At 34.2% G+C, this 17,428-nt stretch overlaps 1 protein-coding gene across 2 annotated transcripts in view; it reads right to left on the reverse strand.

Moving 5' to 3' along the window:
- Positions 1–448: 448 nt before the first annotated feature.
- MMUT (methylmalonyl-CoA mutase) overlaps positions 449–17,428 on the reverse strand; it is a 31,324-nt gene continuing 14,344 nt past the window's right edge. For both annotated transcript variants that reach the window (XM_046006503.1, XM_046006502.1), the window contains exons 7-13: positions 16,006–16,117; positions 14,222–14,337; positions 11,828–11,943; positions 8,757–8,888; positions 7,437–7,584; positions 3,019–3,186; positions 449–716 (exon numbers count right to left, since the gene is read on the reverse strand). In XM_046006503.1, coding sequence (XP_045862459.1) covers positions 588–716; positions 3,019–3,186; positions 7,437–7,584; positions 8,757–8,888; positions 11,828–11,943; positions 14,222–14,337; positions 16,006–16,117 — 921 coding nt within the window. In that variant the 3' untranslated portion in view covers positions 449–587. The remainder of the gene's footprint in view (positions 717–3,018; positions 3,187–7,436; positions 7,585–8,756; positions 8,889–11,827; positions 11,944–14,221; positions 14,338–16,005; positions 16,118–17,428) is intronic.

The following is a 17,428-nucleotide window of genomic DNA, read 5'->3' on the forward strand; positions in this document are numbered from 1 at the left end:
AGGAAGAAAGTAAAGTCAGATTTAAAGAAATATTCTGCCATTTCATCCTTGTCTGATTTAATATTCTTATTGAAGTGATTCTAGTAGAATTTGGTTGAAGATTACAACCATAATATATTTCTCTACGTAAATACTCTTCCTTATTTTTTCCAAGGTAGGTGTAATTATTTTGTTCATATATGGATTTTGTTTTTGGTGCGCAAGTCAATACAATACTAACTTGAAGAATGGGACTAGTTAGATTTTTTTTAGGTAAAGTTTAATTTTTAAAATACAAAGAAATAGTTTTATAAGAAATACTTCAAATAAATACCATGACTTTTTAAAATCATACCTTTGTCTAGAGTTTCTGAAGTATTAAACATACAATGCTTTTAAGAGTATATATATATATATATATTTAATTTTTAAAGTGAAACTGTATATATACAATTAGAACATCACAAAATTTTTATAAATCAGGTATTTTAATGTAAAGCTTTTAAGACAGCACAAATCAAGTGTTGAATTAAACTGAAGACGTGGTTTTAAGCTCTGATCATCATTGAAAGACTATTTTAGAAAAAAGCTAACACAAAAACAGGATATTACATAGATTGCTGCTTCTTTTCCAAACACTTCTCAATATCATCAAGCACTTGAACGGCAGCCTTTGGAATTCGAGTCCCGGGTCCAAACACATTGGAAACTCCGACTTCAAACAGAAATTCATAATCCTGTTGAAAGAATTTATTTAATTAATAGAAGAGACAGTATTTCTGATTTCAAGCAAATGACACCAGGACAATGAATGCTGTCCTTTATTCTTTGTTGCCAATGCCCCCAGCTTTCTCAACTGGTACAACATTTGCATTTGGAGCTGAAAACTTCTTGCTTCCCCAGGACTGCTACAATAACCCATCTATCACCCATTTTCCAAATTACCCCAGTGTGTGACATGTAGTAAGAAGCAGTATGACCCACTGACCAAGAACTTCTAAGCCCAAAACCATGTAATTTTCTTTTGCCTAAATTTTCACTACTTGTGACTATTTGTGTTAAATTTAGTATCACATTATAGGTTTGAGTTTACTAGGCTATTTATTTCCTCTAAGATATTTTGTCTGCAGTTGGTGAATGGTGATACTTGGGGGGGGGGGAGTGTTTTGTTAAACTTTTTTATATGAATATAGTTGACAAAATGTTACATGATTTCAGGTTACAACACAGTGATTCAAGTTTATATATTATGCTGTGTGTATGCATAAGTGTTGACTGCTATAATTATAAAGGATACTCAGATTAACACACATGTGTGTCATTACAGAAAATAATCTTTAGTCTTTAAACTCATAGGGAAAAAGGTATGGAAGACATCTACGGATGTTTTGAGTAATTCAAATATCCAGAGGGTTAATACAACTTCTGTGAAATATATTTCTTAAAAATGTGAGCTTACTTAGATAACAGGGCTATGTTTCTTCTCAACTCATATTTCAATTCCAATATTTTGTGAAGCCTAATTATTTTGGCTCTTAAATTTAACATCACATCTAAGAGCTTATATATTACAGACCCTAAAACTGCAATACAGATAAAAGTTTCCAAGACAGACAATAAAGAATAAAGGGTGTTTATATTCCCATATAGTAAACTGTATTTGCAAAAATAATAGGCAAGTATGTTAACAAAAGCCGTTTTGTGTTGACTATAACACCTTAAGTACTGTGTTGTTAGAAAGAATAAATAATATATAGTTTGCTTGCTAGATCTGCATGATTATCAACCTCACAATTTCATATATATATTGCCTGATCTCTTAAGTGGTATATAAGTCACTATTTTATATTCTGAGTGATATGGAGGAAAAAATTATAGACCTCAACATAAGATCACACTTCACTGATAGACTCCTGCTCTCGTGGAGGGGTCTTTGTAGCATCTATCAATTATTTACTTAGAACAATCTCATATACTCTTCTATTTTTTCCATTCTCAATAAAAAAAGAAAACTTGATATAATTAAAAACTGGATTGGAGAGGGTGGTTAGGTTATGGACATTAGGGAGGGTATGTGCTATGGTGAGTGCTGTGAAGTGTGTAAGCCTGACGATTCACAGACCTGTACCCCTGGGGCAAATACACATTATATGTTAATAAAAAAAAAAAAACTGGATTGGAAGCAAACCAAATTTATATTTTAACAGTTATTTTAACTGACAGGTAAGGTAATATGTGGAAGGCATCCTCCCACCCCATTAATAAATTAACGGCCATCATTGATTGTTACCTAGCATTTATTTCTCCTTTTCTAAGATGATCCATATTTTTGTTCAAGAATCCAACTGTTCCTCAATCTGGGGAAATTCAAATTATTGAATTTTCAGAACAAGCTGATTCTATTTATTTCTGAATTAGGATATTTTTGGCTCTAAGAAAACTATACCCCAATAAAATTAGCTTTAACGAAAAAGAGGTTTTACAAGACCATGTAACTGATACAGCTCTGAGTTAGGACAACATCCAGGATGAAAATATGAAGAACTGAACAAGGTAGCTACTCTAAACAACAAAAACAAGTGATGCTGACTGGTTATCAAAGGACTCACTTCATTACCATGACAAATAGTGGACACTGTGTCTAGGGGTTGACAGATGCAATGTCTTTACCATTCTTCTCTAGTCTAGCTGTGAGATTTTATTACTTTCATCCTGTTCCTTTTCCATCATCTTTACTGAATATGAATAAAGTAGATCTCTATCTAGGTTATTAAGTTTGCAAGGAGGTAATTCCCTCATAGAAGCTTTGTAAATTGTTAAATCATACAAAATGAATTACAATACAGCTTGAATAGAATACAACATTGCCCACGTTTTAAGTAAGATTTACTTAGTAAAATCACCAGGAAATAATTTAGATCAACATCTACAGCAAATATATCTTTAGTAAATGTATACAGTAAATGGGAACTACATATAAACTAACATTACTCAGGATTCCCGTCATAGCACTAGAAAAATACAGGAAATGAACAATACCTGTGGTGGTATCACCCCTCCACACATGACAAGAATATCTGGCCGTCCCAGGGAGTTGAGCTCTTTGATGAGCTCAGGAACTAGGGTTTTATGACCAGCAGCAAGTGTGCTCACACCCACAGCGTGCACATCTGCATCCACGGCCTGCTGGGCCACTTCACGGGGAGTCTAAGCAATCAGAAAGTGAAGAAACAAATCATCATTTATTCCAAAAAGTATTTTAAAACTGTTATCTACTTAAATGGCATTCCAATGTTTTTCTCATTAAAAATCTTGAAGTGAATATAACTTCATTATATTATCATTCTCAAATCATAAATCTCAACTCATCCTTGATAAAATAAACACCATTACTGTCTTTGCTTCTAGCCCTAGAATTTATCAATTAGATTTAAATTACACCAAATATAGCTCCCCCAAAAAACCTTTAGGATAAGGAATTATCCTTAGGCAAAATATATTATCTCTTCACATCACAATTTTTGTAAAATACACTTGTCTTATCAACATTTATTGAGTGGTTGAGTAGTACAACATATCATAGTATCTATGAAGAAGTAAAAGACTAAACATAAAATTCAATGTGAAAAATGAATTTTAGGTTTTAAAATAAAATGGGTGGGAAAGAGCGACGTTAGTAAGATGGTACACTAGGAAGCTCAGGACCTCAGTCTCCCATGAAGACAATGAATTGACAGCAACATATGAATCAAAATAACATGAGAACTCTAGAAACCAGTTAAAGGGCTAGCTACAAAACCCTGGCAAATACATAAACAAGAGAAGAGATGGTGCCAAGAAGGCTGTTCTTCATTATTAACTGGATTTAACCAGTTTCTTACACAGAATCATAAAGGATATTTTCAAGTATTCAATTATGAACTGGGTTACCCAAGATCATATTCATTTTCTGCAATGAGTGACATTTGCTTTGATAATTTTCATGTATTTAAATGACTTCACATAAAAGATACCTACAAGTTTCTCATTGTAAATATAATGCAAATTGAGAAATTTGGGGAGGATAAAGTTATCTCAGAAACCGCTGAACGATTATAAGCTAAAAAAAATTATCTGAAAATTTCCTAGTTCAGCAATATTTTAGGGCTCATTTCAGTGAGAAAACAAAAGATCCTAGGCATCTTGGTAATGAAGCCACGTTCAAGAAGATCTCTAAGTAAATCACATAGCATACTGCTAAAAAAAATCAGTCTGTGAAAAATATAACCTATGAAATTAAAACATTTAAGAAAATGTGCATATTCTTGGTATTGATGCATTAACAAATTTAATTGACCTATGCCAAATTTAATTGACCTATGCCTGATGATTCCTATCATCCCTGTTACCAAAATTCATTAGATTAAAATTCCATTTAAACAATTCAGTTCCATTCTTTATGTTTCTACACAATAAATTGTATTTTATGTTATCAAATACTGAGCATTCTAAAACTTCAAATCTAATTTTACCCAAATCAAGACACAGAACTGAAGGAAAGTACCTTCATCTACAGGTGTTACTTTTTTTTTTTAATGACAAAGTATTATGTTAACAAAGTTGGTGGTATTAAAAGGTATATTGTATTTTTATAGACGGCATGTAAAGGGGAAATGAACTTGCAGCTCATTGAAAAATTCTTTTAAGTGCCAATGAATGACAATTGTTTTTAATTACTTTCATTTTATAAAAAAATATTTCCTGAAAGCTAATTACTAAATATCAGGAATGTATTAAATTTGGTCATTATTTAAAACAAAGGGGCACCTGAGAGGCCCAGTCAGTTAAGTGTTGGACTCTTGATTTCAGCTCAGATCATGATCTCAGGGTCCTGGGATCAAGCCCCGCATCAGGCTCCCCACTTAGCGGGACATCTGCTTGGCTCTCTCTCCAGCTGTCCCTCCCTCCTCTCTCTTTCTCCCCCTCTTGAAAACAAACAAACAAAAATCTAAAGTAAAAGTATAGTAGAACATAAGTAAAAAACTAGAATGGGAAAGTATTCAACTCAAAGGAAGAATGAAAGCAATCTAAATACACGTATTTATTTAATCTAAAATATATTTGAGGTTCTTAACAAAACCTAGCTTAATTGTATTTATGAATTTACCTACCAACACAGTTCAAAGATGTTATCTCCAGAAGTTCGGCGCTTCATAGTAAAGACTTCTTCTAGACTTTCTATAGTAATATTTAAAAATTCAGCATTGAACACTACATCAAAAATTAATGATGTTTTTATATGTTTGCTAACATAAATAAATAAATAAATAAATAAATTCATTCAAAAAGGGAAAAGTCTTACAGATTCTACAGAGTATGGGCCTCTTCAGAAAGGTTTACCTCTTTGCTGGTAAAAATGCAATGAATAAGGGCACCTGGGTGGCTCAGTCGTTAAGTGTCTGCCTTCGGCTCAGGTTATGATCCTGGGGTCCTGGGATCCAGCCCCACATCAGGCTCCCTGACCTGCGGGAAGCCTGCTTCTCCCTCTCCCACTCCCCCTGCTTGTGTTCCCTCTCTCACTGTGTCTCTGTCAAATAAATAAATAAATAAATAAAATCTTTAAAAAAAAAAATGCAATGAATACTCTTCAGTCTTCATCTTAGTTGGCCCATCCACAGTGTTGAATAACAGTACTTCCTTTTCCCTGAAACCCTCCTTCTTCCTCAGTTTTTATCTCATTCGTCACCCCATTCCCTTTCCCTCCTTTGCTACCTCCTCCCCTTTTTCCTTTTGGTGTTCAAGTTCTCATCTTGTGATACACATTTCTGGTGGGAAGTTACACCGGTTTTCATGGTTTTAAGTACACTTACATACTGTAAGTCTCAAAATCTTATTTATAATGGAGGCCTCTCTTCTATACTCCAGACATGCATATCCAACCTATATGGTCATCTTTTTTTTTTTTTTTTTTTTTTTAAGATTTTATTTATTTATTTGACAGAGAGAGATCACAAGTAGACAGAGAGGCAGGCAGAGAGAGAGAGAGAGGGAAGCAGGCTCCCTGCTGAGCAGAGAGTCCGATGTGGGACTCGATCCCAGGACCCTGAGATCATGACCTGAGCCAAAGGCAGCGGCTTAACCCACTGAGCCACCCAGGCGTCCCTATATGGTCATCTTTATCTGAATGTTCTCTTCATTCAGAAGCTGGTTCTCTTAAGCCTGCCTCCTTATCTGTAAATAGTCCCTTCTTTAAATTTTCTTCACAATGCTATCTGACTTCTGCTAAGACCCTGATACTGCCTTGGTTAAGGCCTGCCTTGCTTCTCACTCAGATTTACTGAACATCTTAACTGGACTCCTTGCATCTAGTCACAGCTCCTCTCAATCCACTTCAGAAAGTGATTTTCCTGGAAAGTGAGCTTTCTAAAGTATACATTTGATTGTCACTCTGCCTAAACACCTTTGGGATATGTTCTAACTTCTTAGAATGGCACATATAAGGCTATTCATCATAATCTACATACCATCTCCTGCTCTGTATACTAATTGCACTTACAGTCTTACAGTCACTTGAAGGCATCATGTCTTCATGACTCTGTACCTCTGCCCTCTGCCCATGCCAACCTTTCTTAGTATGCCCTTCCCTGCCTTGCTTTCCAAGCTTCCAAAGGCACAGCTCAACCCTAAGTTCCTAGAATATTTGGACAAGTTCCTTGTTCAAACCTTAATTACATTAATTATTATTCTGCTGTGATTACTGGCAAGTAAATCTCTTTCTGTTAGGAGTCTGCAACCTCCCTGAAGAGAAAAATCATATCTTACTCAACTGAGAACCTAGCATTTGGTAGATGATCAAGAAGTATATAGGGGATAAAGCTTTTAATATGAAACTTATTACAATGTACTCAACCAAAGATATTTTAGAGAGAATGATTATTGTATCACTCCATAGAGAATTTCAGTTTCATTTACTTCCAACAAATTATTACTCTGCTAGACCAAATATTCTGTTGATTAAATAAATACTACTAGAGAGTAATAAGAAGAGAAAATCTATTATGAACTGATCCTCTCACTCTAATGCTTGATTTCTCTTTTGAAACACTTCCCACCAATCCATTGTGGGTTATCTTTCCCACAAATTATTAGTCAAATCTCAATAAATTATTAGTCAAATCTTAAAAGAATAAGATTTTTGAAAGTAACCTTCAGTCTCAGACATCTAACAACAATTTTAGTTACTGATTTTTACAAAGTCTGAGAAACAAGTACATTAACATAAATTACATTACTTTCCTATTTCTGTCATAATTAACTGGATTATATGCATTCAAAAATAAATTTGGAAATCTGCTGAACTCATTTTCTTCTTTCACAACTTGAAAAACGTCATCATAGTTTATCATCTTATCATTATTTTTTCTAAATATAAGTGATTTATGACATTCTTTTGAAATTCTCCCAGCAATTTTCAGTACCTGAAAAAGAGGACCTATGTCCACATCAAAACCAAGATCAGCAAATCCTGTAGCGATAACTTTTGCTCCTCTGTCATGTCCATCTTGTCCCATTTTTGCCACAAGAAGACGAGGTCTGCGACCTTCACGATCTTTGAATTTATTTACCCTAAGAACATTTCAAAATACAGCAGTTATTAAAATAATAATAAAATAAAATTTATATATTGTTAATAGTCAAAAGATAAGATATAAAAACTATAATTTATTCACAGCAAATCCTTCAAGTTTATTTAAAAACATCTTTTTTGATCTGTTTACTCATATTTTGTAAAGATCTCTATTTTAAATTGAGAATTCCATTAAAACTTGGATATGCTTAACACATTTCCCTTAGAGGAAAGTCTGCAAGATGGCACAACCAATAAGCCCATAATACCTGAGAACATCACATTGAAGCAAGATGAGGAAATGACAACTTTTCACCTTCATAAGCCAGTCTCCAGAGTATAATATGCATAAATATTTAAATATAACCTAAAAGGTACCTTTCAGAATTTTTAATACAAATGTGACTCACTGGTTGCTTTGAACTGTCTGTATCTCACCTACTCATCACAAGTGTGAATTCCTCCAAGCTGACTGCAATGTGGTACTTTCTAATGACATATAATCAAAATATCTGTCTGCTTAAATCAATAAATTTATACCCCATATGAAAAAGTACTACATTTGTTTTTATTAAAGGAAAAAAAAGTTTCATTTTGATGACTTTCACCTTGGATGTTTTGATATTTATACCATATTATAACTAGTGATACAAAAAGAGGGAAACTACAAAGGTTGAGAAAAAAAATCATCAGGAAGCTACATTTTACACTTCAGAACTATGATCAATTTATATTAATTTATATTTCTTAATCATTTTTGACAGTGCTATTTACTGTCAGTTCGGAGAGTTTGATTTTAATTTATGCATGGATGGCAACCAAATAGTTATTTTCAAATAGGAAATTATTTTATAATTATTTAAACAATTAAACATTTCGAATAAACTTAGGAAGATATGAAAGTATACTATAATAAGGAGACTGAAATATAAGCACCCAGGGGATATGAAGCAGTATCAATGTTAGTTAAAAAAACATTTGATTTAAACGAGAAACTCCTAAAGGGAACTATGGTGAAAATTTAAAATATTATATTAGTAAAACTACAGACTAATAGGAAAGTCAATTCAAATATTTTCCAAACGGTATGTAAGAAAAATAAGCCCAAATTTGATTCATAAGGATTATGTTAACAGAAAAGACATTCTGTGAAAGAAATCTCACATATTACCTCTTGATAGCATATGATATCTCTTTACTTTCTCCAAATTCCTGGCGATAGGCTCCACTCACCATACGATCATTAGCTTTATGTTCACCAAACACCTTTTTCATAGCATCTGTGATTTCTCCAACTGTACATCTAAAATATTAAAACAATAAAATAGAGGGTTTATTAACATCATCATTTGAGATAAAAATATTTACTTAAATATTCAATATAATTAGACATACTTTATTACCTAAGTAAAAAATATGCTACCAAAAATCTTATGGTATTCATCTTTCTCTGACCGACTTATTTTACTTGGAGTATTTTTTTACTGCATCGATTAAAGTATCTTTCCTCAGAATACTAATGAAAAATGATTCTGGATGCCTTTATACACAGTACTCTCTTTTTTTTAACACTTGTTAACTAAAAAATAACTGAACAACTGAAAAACTATAAGTAGATAAGCATGAATAATTTACCACCTAACAATACAAATAGGCAAAGGGAGCAAGATTCCCACTGATACTCTTTTTTTTTTTTTTTTTTTTTGAGAGAGAGAACAGGGCCTAGGGCAGAGGGAGAGAGAGAATCTTAAGAAGGCTCCACATCTAGTGTGGAGCCCAATGCAAGGCCTGATCTCACAACCCTGAGATCATGGCCTGAAGTGAAATCAAGAGTCAGATAACTGCCCAGGTGCCCCTCCTGCTGATACATTTTGATAGAAAGTAAGTCTTTTGGCATATTCCATCCATTGTTTACTAATTCATTCAACAATTACTGAGTGCCTAATATGGGAAAAGCATGGTAAGTGCTAGACATATGGTGATAAATAAGACTTAGAGGAGGAGATACTGCTCTTACAGAGCTTATCATCTAGTCAGGGGACACAAACAACACACATGCACACAAATGAATGAATAAGAATTTCATGTGATAATAAGCACTAGGAACACACTGGAACAGGTGAAATGGGATCTCTGGGAAAGCTAAAGATACTGAAGACATGAATACTTAACTTTAGAACTAAGACGTAAATGAGGAGAAACTCAAGGGAGCATAAGGGGGAAAACTGTTTGAAAAAGAAAGTACTAAATGCAGAAGTTCTGAGAGGTAGAAAAACATGCTCTTTGTTCTAAAACTAGAACAAGGACACTGGGGACACAGCCTAATGAAGGAAGTAGAACAAGGTGAGGTCAAAGAAATATGCCAGATTCGTATCTTACACAATCTTGGAGGCCATGGTAAGATTAGGTTTTAACTGAAAAGGCATGGGAGACCATTAGAGGGTGTAAGCAGATAAGTTTTTTTTTTTTTTTTATTTCTTATATAAGAAATAAAAACTGGAAAAAAACAACAAACCCAACTCACATATTATTTATTCTACCCCTTAAGCACTTAAAACAACATGTTAAAAAGAAAAGGTTATTATATTAAGCAATAAATAACAAAAGCAAAAATAATTCACTTAGTAATGTCAAGTACTAGGAGAAAATTTTCTGTGGTTTATTTGCTTTTTTGCATGTCCTATGAGACAAAGCACTGATTGCCCTTTATTTTCCACTATCTATTCAAAGTTAACTACACTGTGAATAGCTTTGGAAGACAGAGAAGCCTTGTCTACCTCTGAACAAAGAGTAGGTTTGTTTACTGTCAAAAATAAAAATGTCGGGGTGCCTGGGTGGCTCAGGGGGTTAAAGCCTCTGCCTTCGGCTCAGGTCATGATCCCAGGGTCCTGGGATCGAGCCCTGCATCGGGCTCTCCGCTCAGCAGGGAGCCTGCTTCCTCTTCTCTCTCTGCCTGCCTCTCTGCCTACTTGTGATCTCTGTCTGTCAAATAAATAAATAAATATATAAATAAATAAATAATAATAAATAAATAAATAAATAAAATAAAAATGTCTCCCTGTATTTGAAAGTACCTTAAACTTCTCAACCTACAAATGAATGACATGGGTTCATTACAATAGCTTAAAATGTCCCAAGCCATAGGGAAATCTTAAGTATTAATATACTCTCCACCCACTCCGGTGGGAGTGGTGAAGGAGGTTTAATGAGTTTTTCCTCTGAAGGCCTTCAGCAAGTTTTTCTGTAATTTCTTGTTGCAAATCTTGAAAGGCTGGCTCATCTTTTCTCATCTATAATTCTTCTGACCCTTTCCCAAACCATGTTAGAAAGATTTAATAACCAGTGTAAACAGAAATTTCAGCCAGCTGCACAGATGCATTAATGAACTCTAATATAGGATCTATTCAATGATTTTTAATACATCTTTAAGATCTCTACATGCCTACAGAACAGTAGCACTTAGAGTATCATGAATAGCACTCTCTCTGCTCAAACCCCGGTGATATCCAAGTACTGTATATGAATAAAATATCTTCGGGAACCCCACTGTTTGGCTAGCCGGCTGCCCGGCTATGCTATGTCCTGCACCACACCGTGGCGCATGGGTTCCTAGGGCTCTCAGCATGCCACCTTTCACCTAGAGAAGGAAAAGGAGAGCTTAAACATGTTTCCTGCTCAGAAAGGTTTCATGATGCCCTTGGTGAAGAACTGTGTAAGGTCATTTATAATTCATTACCATATAGCTGCTAAAATAACGAACCTCCAGCTTTTCTCTGGAGATGGGAAATGAGCACATGTACCTGAACATTTCTCACTACCTTATTTTGCCAATAACAGAATTTGACAAAAATCAATCACTTTTGCTGTTTTGTTCATATATTTGCAGAAATACTTAGATCTACATTAGGTAGTTACTAGTGACCTGAGGGTATTTTCCCCCATAAGATGGACTTTCTCAAAACAAGATGACTTCACACTTGATATATTTTAAAAGTTAATGTTTCATTTTTAAATTTTAAGCAGAGTAAAGCCTCTTAATATTTACATGCTTAAAAAAAAACCATGAATGTTGTTAGAGCACTGATATTTAAGAAAAATAAAAACTAACTTCATTTGCGTTTCCAATATACTCGTTTAGGCTCACATGGTTTATATGATCAACGTTAACCTTTTATTTAAGTACACTTTGAGAAGCAGGTCAACTTCTGGTATTTGGAAATCTCCAAACTTAAATACCCTCACCTTGCACGAGTTGCTTCCACTGCAAGAGACAGAATATTCCCATCTCCACTGGCCGCACAATCTGTCAGTGCAGCAAGACACCGTTCAGCCAAATCTTGATCCCTGCTGGATTTGACCTTAAGAAAAAGGTCAAGAAAAGGGATAATTTTCATGAATAGAAAATAAAAGAGAGATCAGAAAATCAGACACTGATACTATATCACACAGAAATTGTTCCATAATCCTAAACTGAAAAACAAAAGGAAAAAAAAGGGAGAGAATAGTATGTATCCTAGGACTGATATCATTCAATTTATTTATTCACTCATTCAATAAACATTTAAGGATTTCCTAAAATAATACTGAATTCTGCATAATCCTGATAAATCAGAAACAAGTAGGGCAATAATAAATAATAGTGGTGATTCTATTTAGGCTTCACTTATGTAACAAGACATCAAAAACAAGTAGATGTTCTACATGTGTAATTTCAAAGGCACACTAAAGAGTAAGAGTCACAAGGAAGAAAAAATGATAATAATAGATTACAACTTAGAGAATACTTCAGTTATATGTTGTTTTCCTTTGTTAATTAACAAATATATTGGTAATAATATGTATGTGTATGGTTTTTCTTTACTTAAAAATAATCCAAAGAAGAGCACCTGGGTGGCTCAGTCAGTTAAGCATCGGACTCTTGATCTCAGCTCAGATCTTAATCTCTGGGTTGTGAGTTTAAGCCCCAAGTTGGGCTTAAAAAATAAAAATAAAAATAATCCAAAAAGAGAGAAAAAAAGACAAGAGACAGTGAGAAATACTGCAGGAGACAAAAAGACAATGAAAAACATGGTAAAAAACTTTTCCTCTCAGGTCCTAGCTCTACCTTGCTCTGCCAACAACCTGCCTAAACAAAGTTATCTAAAATCCAATTTCTTACAAGTTTACACCATCTATAAAAGAGTCTAAAATATGATACTGCTCAAGATGCTACTAAAATCATATAATATGTATAAGCAGAAGTGGACCAGAAATCTTATCCTAAGGGCAAAGGAAAAACCCAACTCCATTATCACTACTGAATTTCTCTCTTGCCTGAAATAAAGTTTAACATCATTTATGGCAAAATGAACCCCTCAAGCAGTGAGGTGTAGAGTTAATAAAAGCCTGAAGTATAAGAGAGGAGAAAAGGAGTTTTCCAAATATAATAAAGATTGAGATTTTTGTGATGACTGAAAATAACATGCTACACCCTAAATAGGACATTGTAAAAATCATGACAAAAATGAGAGAGGAGTCCTTATCTCCTGATTGAGGGTGAAATGGAAACAATTTCATTAAACATCTGCCATTAAAAAAGAAAAAATGGAAGATGACAGTCTAACCAAACAAACTCTTAGATTCCTAAAGAACATCTAAACTGAGGAGGGAAAAAAAGTCAGTTCTTAAACTATCACAGGGAAAGTAAACCAATGAAAACCACTGAAGATCGCTATATAATGTCAAATGCCTTCCTTACCTTAGAAATAACAGTAATTATAAAAGCCAAAGATTAAGACACCACGGTAGCTTCTCACAATAGAAATATATGTTACGACTATAAGAATATGTTTCATTTTAGCATTTCATATACTTTGATTCATCTTGGCAAGAAATCAGAAATAAAATTAATACTCTAGTTTCAATCAAAATAAATATGTTTCATTTATAAACTGTATCTTACTAAAGCACCATTAAAATATATTCAAGTTAAAAAAAAATACAGAAAAAAATAATACTTTCATAGTATCAGAAACCATGGTCTAGTGGAAACAAATTACAGTGAAAAGTCCTGGGTTCAGATACTCTGAACTTTTGTTTTTAATTTTGATTGAGTTACATAATCATTTAGGCCTTTGTTTTAATCTGTAAATAATAATGGGAGGTATTATTATTATAGTGATTTTTAAAAAAATATTTATTTATTTATTTATTTGAGAGAGAGACAGTGAGAGAGAGCATGAGAGGGGAGAAGGTCAGAGGGAGCAGACTCCCCATGGAGCAGGGAGCCCGACGCGGGACTAGATCCCAGGACTCTAGGATCATGATCTGAGCCGAAGGCAGTGGCTTAACCAACTGAGCCACCCAGGCGCCCTATTATAGTGATTTTTAATAACAATATGTAAGTAAGACAGATGCAGTTGTCATGATTTAAAACATGAATGTTTGGTGTCAACAGACAGATTTGAGTCTTGGCTGTTCAATTATTTACTCCTGGCAAGTTTCTTAATCTCCCTTATCTTTAATTTCCTTAACTTCAAAATGTTGGGATATAATACCCACCTCATGTGGTAGTTAGAAGGATTAAGCAAGACAATATAAGAGCTTACACAGTGCCCAGAACACAGAAAGCACTCAAAAATTGATAGCTATTATTACCTTCTTGAGTTTTTCAATCTGTTTGTTACGCACTGAAGTATTATCAATCGCCAGAACTTCCACAGATTCTTCTTTTTCCAACTGGTACTTATTTACTCCAACAATTATTTCAGAACCTATTAATTTTCCAGAGGAAAATAACATTAGATTCTATTCATAAATAATTGCCTAATAGTAATGCTCTGATCATCACATACTTTTCTTATAAGCTTAATATTTTTAAGTAGTATTCTTAAATCTTTTAAAAATTTTATTCATTTATTTAAAAGAGAGAGAGGTTGAGTGAGAGAAGAGAATGAGCAGAGGGAGAGGGGAAAGCAGACTCTCCTGCTGAGCAGGGAGCCCTATGTGAGGCTCAATCCCAGGACCCTGGGATCATAGTCGGAGCCAAAGGCAGTCACTTCACTGACTGAGCCACCCAGAAGCGGCAGCATTCTTAAATCTTAATGAAACTTCAATATACATCAGTAAAGCAAATCCCAATAAAATGGGGGTGAAAGGGGAAAGAACAGATATGTATCAGAATCTCTGTAAAGAAGGACTTTTATTATTCTCCTACACTATATGCCCAGAGTTTCTGATAAACCGTCTTTTAACACTACAAAATTAAAATACTAATAGCAGCTACATCGGGAAGCCTGGGTGGCTCAGTTGGTTATAAGCAGCTGCCATCGGCTCAGGTCATGATCCCAGCGTCCTGGGATCGAGTCCCACATCGGGCTCCTTGCTCGGCAGGAGCAATGAATCTTAAAAAAAAATCTTAAAAATCTTAAAAAAAAATTAAAAAAAAAAAAATAGCAGCTACATCAAGATTTTTAAGGAAGAGGATTAACATCCAATAGCATTTCAAATTTTTCTTGAATTCTTTTCTAGCCAATCACTTTTAACAAAAAGTACTTTTAAAATTTGTAAGTAATAAACCAGAATTATAAAGAAATTTCCTTAACATCGTAAAAATATATTTAGCCTCAAACTACCAGATTATTACTGTATCCAAAGACATCCTGCCACCCACCCCATCCTAATATTTCCTTTATAGAACTCATCACAGCGGGGCGCCTGGGTGGCTCAGTGGGTTAAAGCCTCTGCCTTCGGCTCAGGTCATGATCCCAGGGTCCTGGGATCGAGCCCCACGTCGGGCTCTCTGCTCCACAGAGAGCCTGCTTCCTCCTCTCTCTCTGCCTGCCTCTCTGCCTAGTTGTGATTTCTGTCTGTCAAATTAATAAAACTATTAAAAAAAAAAACCTCATCACAATTTAAAATTATCTTATTTAAAATTATCTAAAATTAACTTGTTCATTTTCTCTCTTACTAAAATGTAAGCTCTGAGGGTGCAGAGAGCATATTTGACCTATTCACAGTTGTAGGCCCAGACACAGCACAGTGCCTCAAATGCTAAATACTAAAAGTGTTGACTGACTGAATGAGTAAATAAATACTCCAATGCAAAGCACAATGACCAATAATAATACCATCTTTAAAATGCTGGAGATACCCACCTACACACATATATATACACAATGGGCATACCTCCACACATACTCTACTTATGCTTACCTGTGTGCACCCACGCATGCAAAAACACAAACAAGGAGATAGATGGATGGATGGATGGATGGATGGATGGATGGATAGAAAGACAGACAGAGATGAGAAACATTCTATCCAAGTTTCATTTTTCCATTATCTTTGTTTTATAACTCACATGTGTTTTTTTCAAATAGAAATTAATATTTCTTTTTAAACACTGGATTTCACACATAAATGTTTTCATTTTATCTTACCAGAATCTATTCTTGCTTGCCTTCGGGCAGCACATTCTTCAATTCGAAGTTTAGGTATTCCTTCTGCTACAGCTTTGGCCATTCCACCCATCTCTTCAATTTCATTAATGAGCTAATAAGAAAAATAGATTAATAAAACTGGAAAAGAATATAAAGATATTTTTATAAACTATACAAATTAGTTATATCACATAAAAACTAATATTAATAAAGCAATAAGCTATTTTAGTGGTAAGTTTAACGCTTCGTAAGAAAAGAATCAAGTAGACTTCAGGAGCATTAATTAGAAATTCTACAACAGTTAGGGGTGCCTGGCTGGCTTGGTTGGGGAGAGCAGGCAACTTTTGATTTCAGGTGGGTAAGTTTAAGCCCCACGTTGGGCGTAGAGTTTTCTTATATGAATAAATAAAAAATAAAAAAAAGAAAGAAAAAAATTCTACAGAGTTAACAATACACTATTATGTATTTGAAAGTTGCTAAGAAAGCAGATCTTTTTTTCTTTTTTTTAAAGACTTTATTTATTTATTTGACAGAGAGAGATCACAAGTAGGCAGAGAGGCAGGTAGAGAGAGAGGGGGAAGCAGGCTCCCTGCCAAGCAGAGAGCCTGATGTGGGACTCGATCCCAGGACCCTGGGATCATGACCTGAGCTGAAGGCAAAGGCTTTAACCCATTGAGCCACCCAGGCGCCCCAAGAAAGCAGATCTTAAGAGGTCTTATCACAAGGAAAAAAATTTTGTAACAGGTACGGATATTAACTAAACTTATTCTGGTAATCATTTCACAATTCATACATATATCAAATCATCATGTTGTATATCTTAACCTAACACAATGTTATATGTCACTTGTATCTCAATTAAAAAAAGAAATTATGTACTTAAAGCTACTTGAAAAGAAAACAGAAAAACTAAGATGTAGATTCTGGAAAACAGAACCTCACTCAAGTCTTGGGAGAAAACTAAAAAATAACAACAATTCTCTCATCCCTATTTTTAGTTATATAAGTAACTAAATTCATGGTCACATAAATAAGTATTCTTTAAAAAGTATATTTCAAAATGCAATTTTATTTTTTATTTGAGCAGCAGAGTAATGATGTAACTCCATCTTATTGATACCAGGGAAGATCTAAACTTTTAATCACAGCCTCATATATACATATATATATGTATGTATGAGATGGTGGGAAAATGAATGGTGGAAGGGTATGCAACTCTGCAGAAAGGAACAAAGTTAATTTTTTTTTTTTTTCCTGGAGAAGTCAAGAAATAAGAATTCAAGTTGGACATAAAAGAGGCCAAAGGTAAGATAGGAGGCTAAAAAGATGGGGGACTACTTTAGAATTTGCAACTACCCCTCTCTCATTCAGTCAAGAGAACCAAAGTTTACCGCTTACAGAAAATGGACCAAAGTTTACTTCT

The sequence above is a fragment of the Meles meles genome, chromosome 5, assembly GCF_922984935.1.
Source record: "Meles meles chromosome 5, mMelMel3.1 paternal haplotype, whole genome shotgun sequence".
In the NCBI taxonomy this organism is placed as follows: Eukaryota; Metazoa; Chordata; class Mammalia; order Carnivora; family Mustelidae; genus Meles; species Meles meles.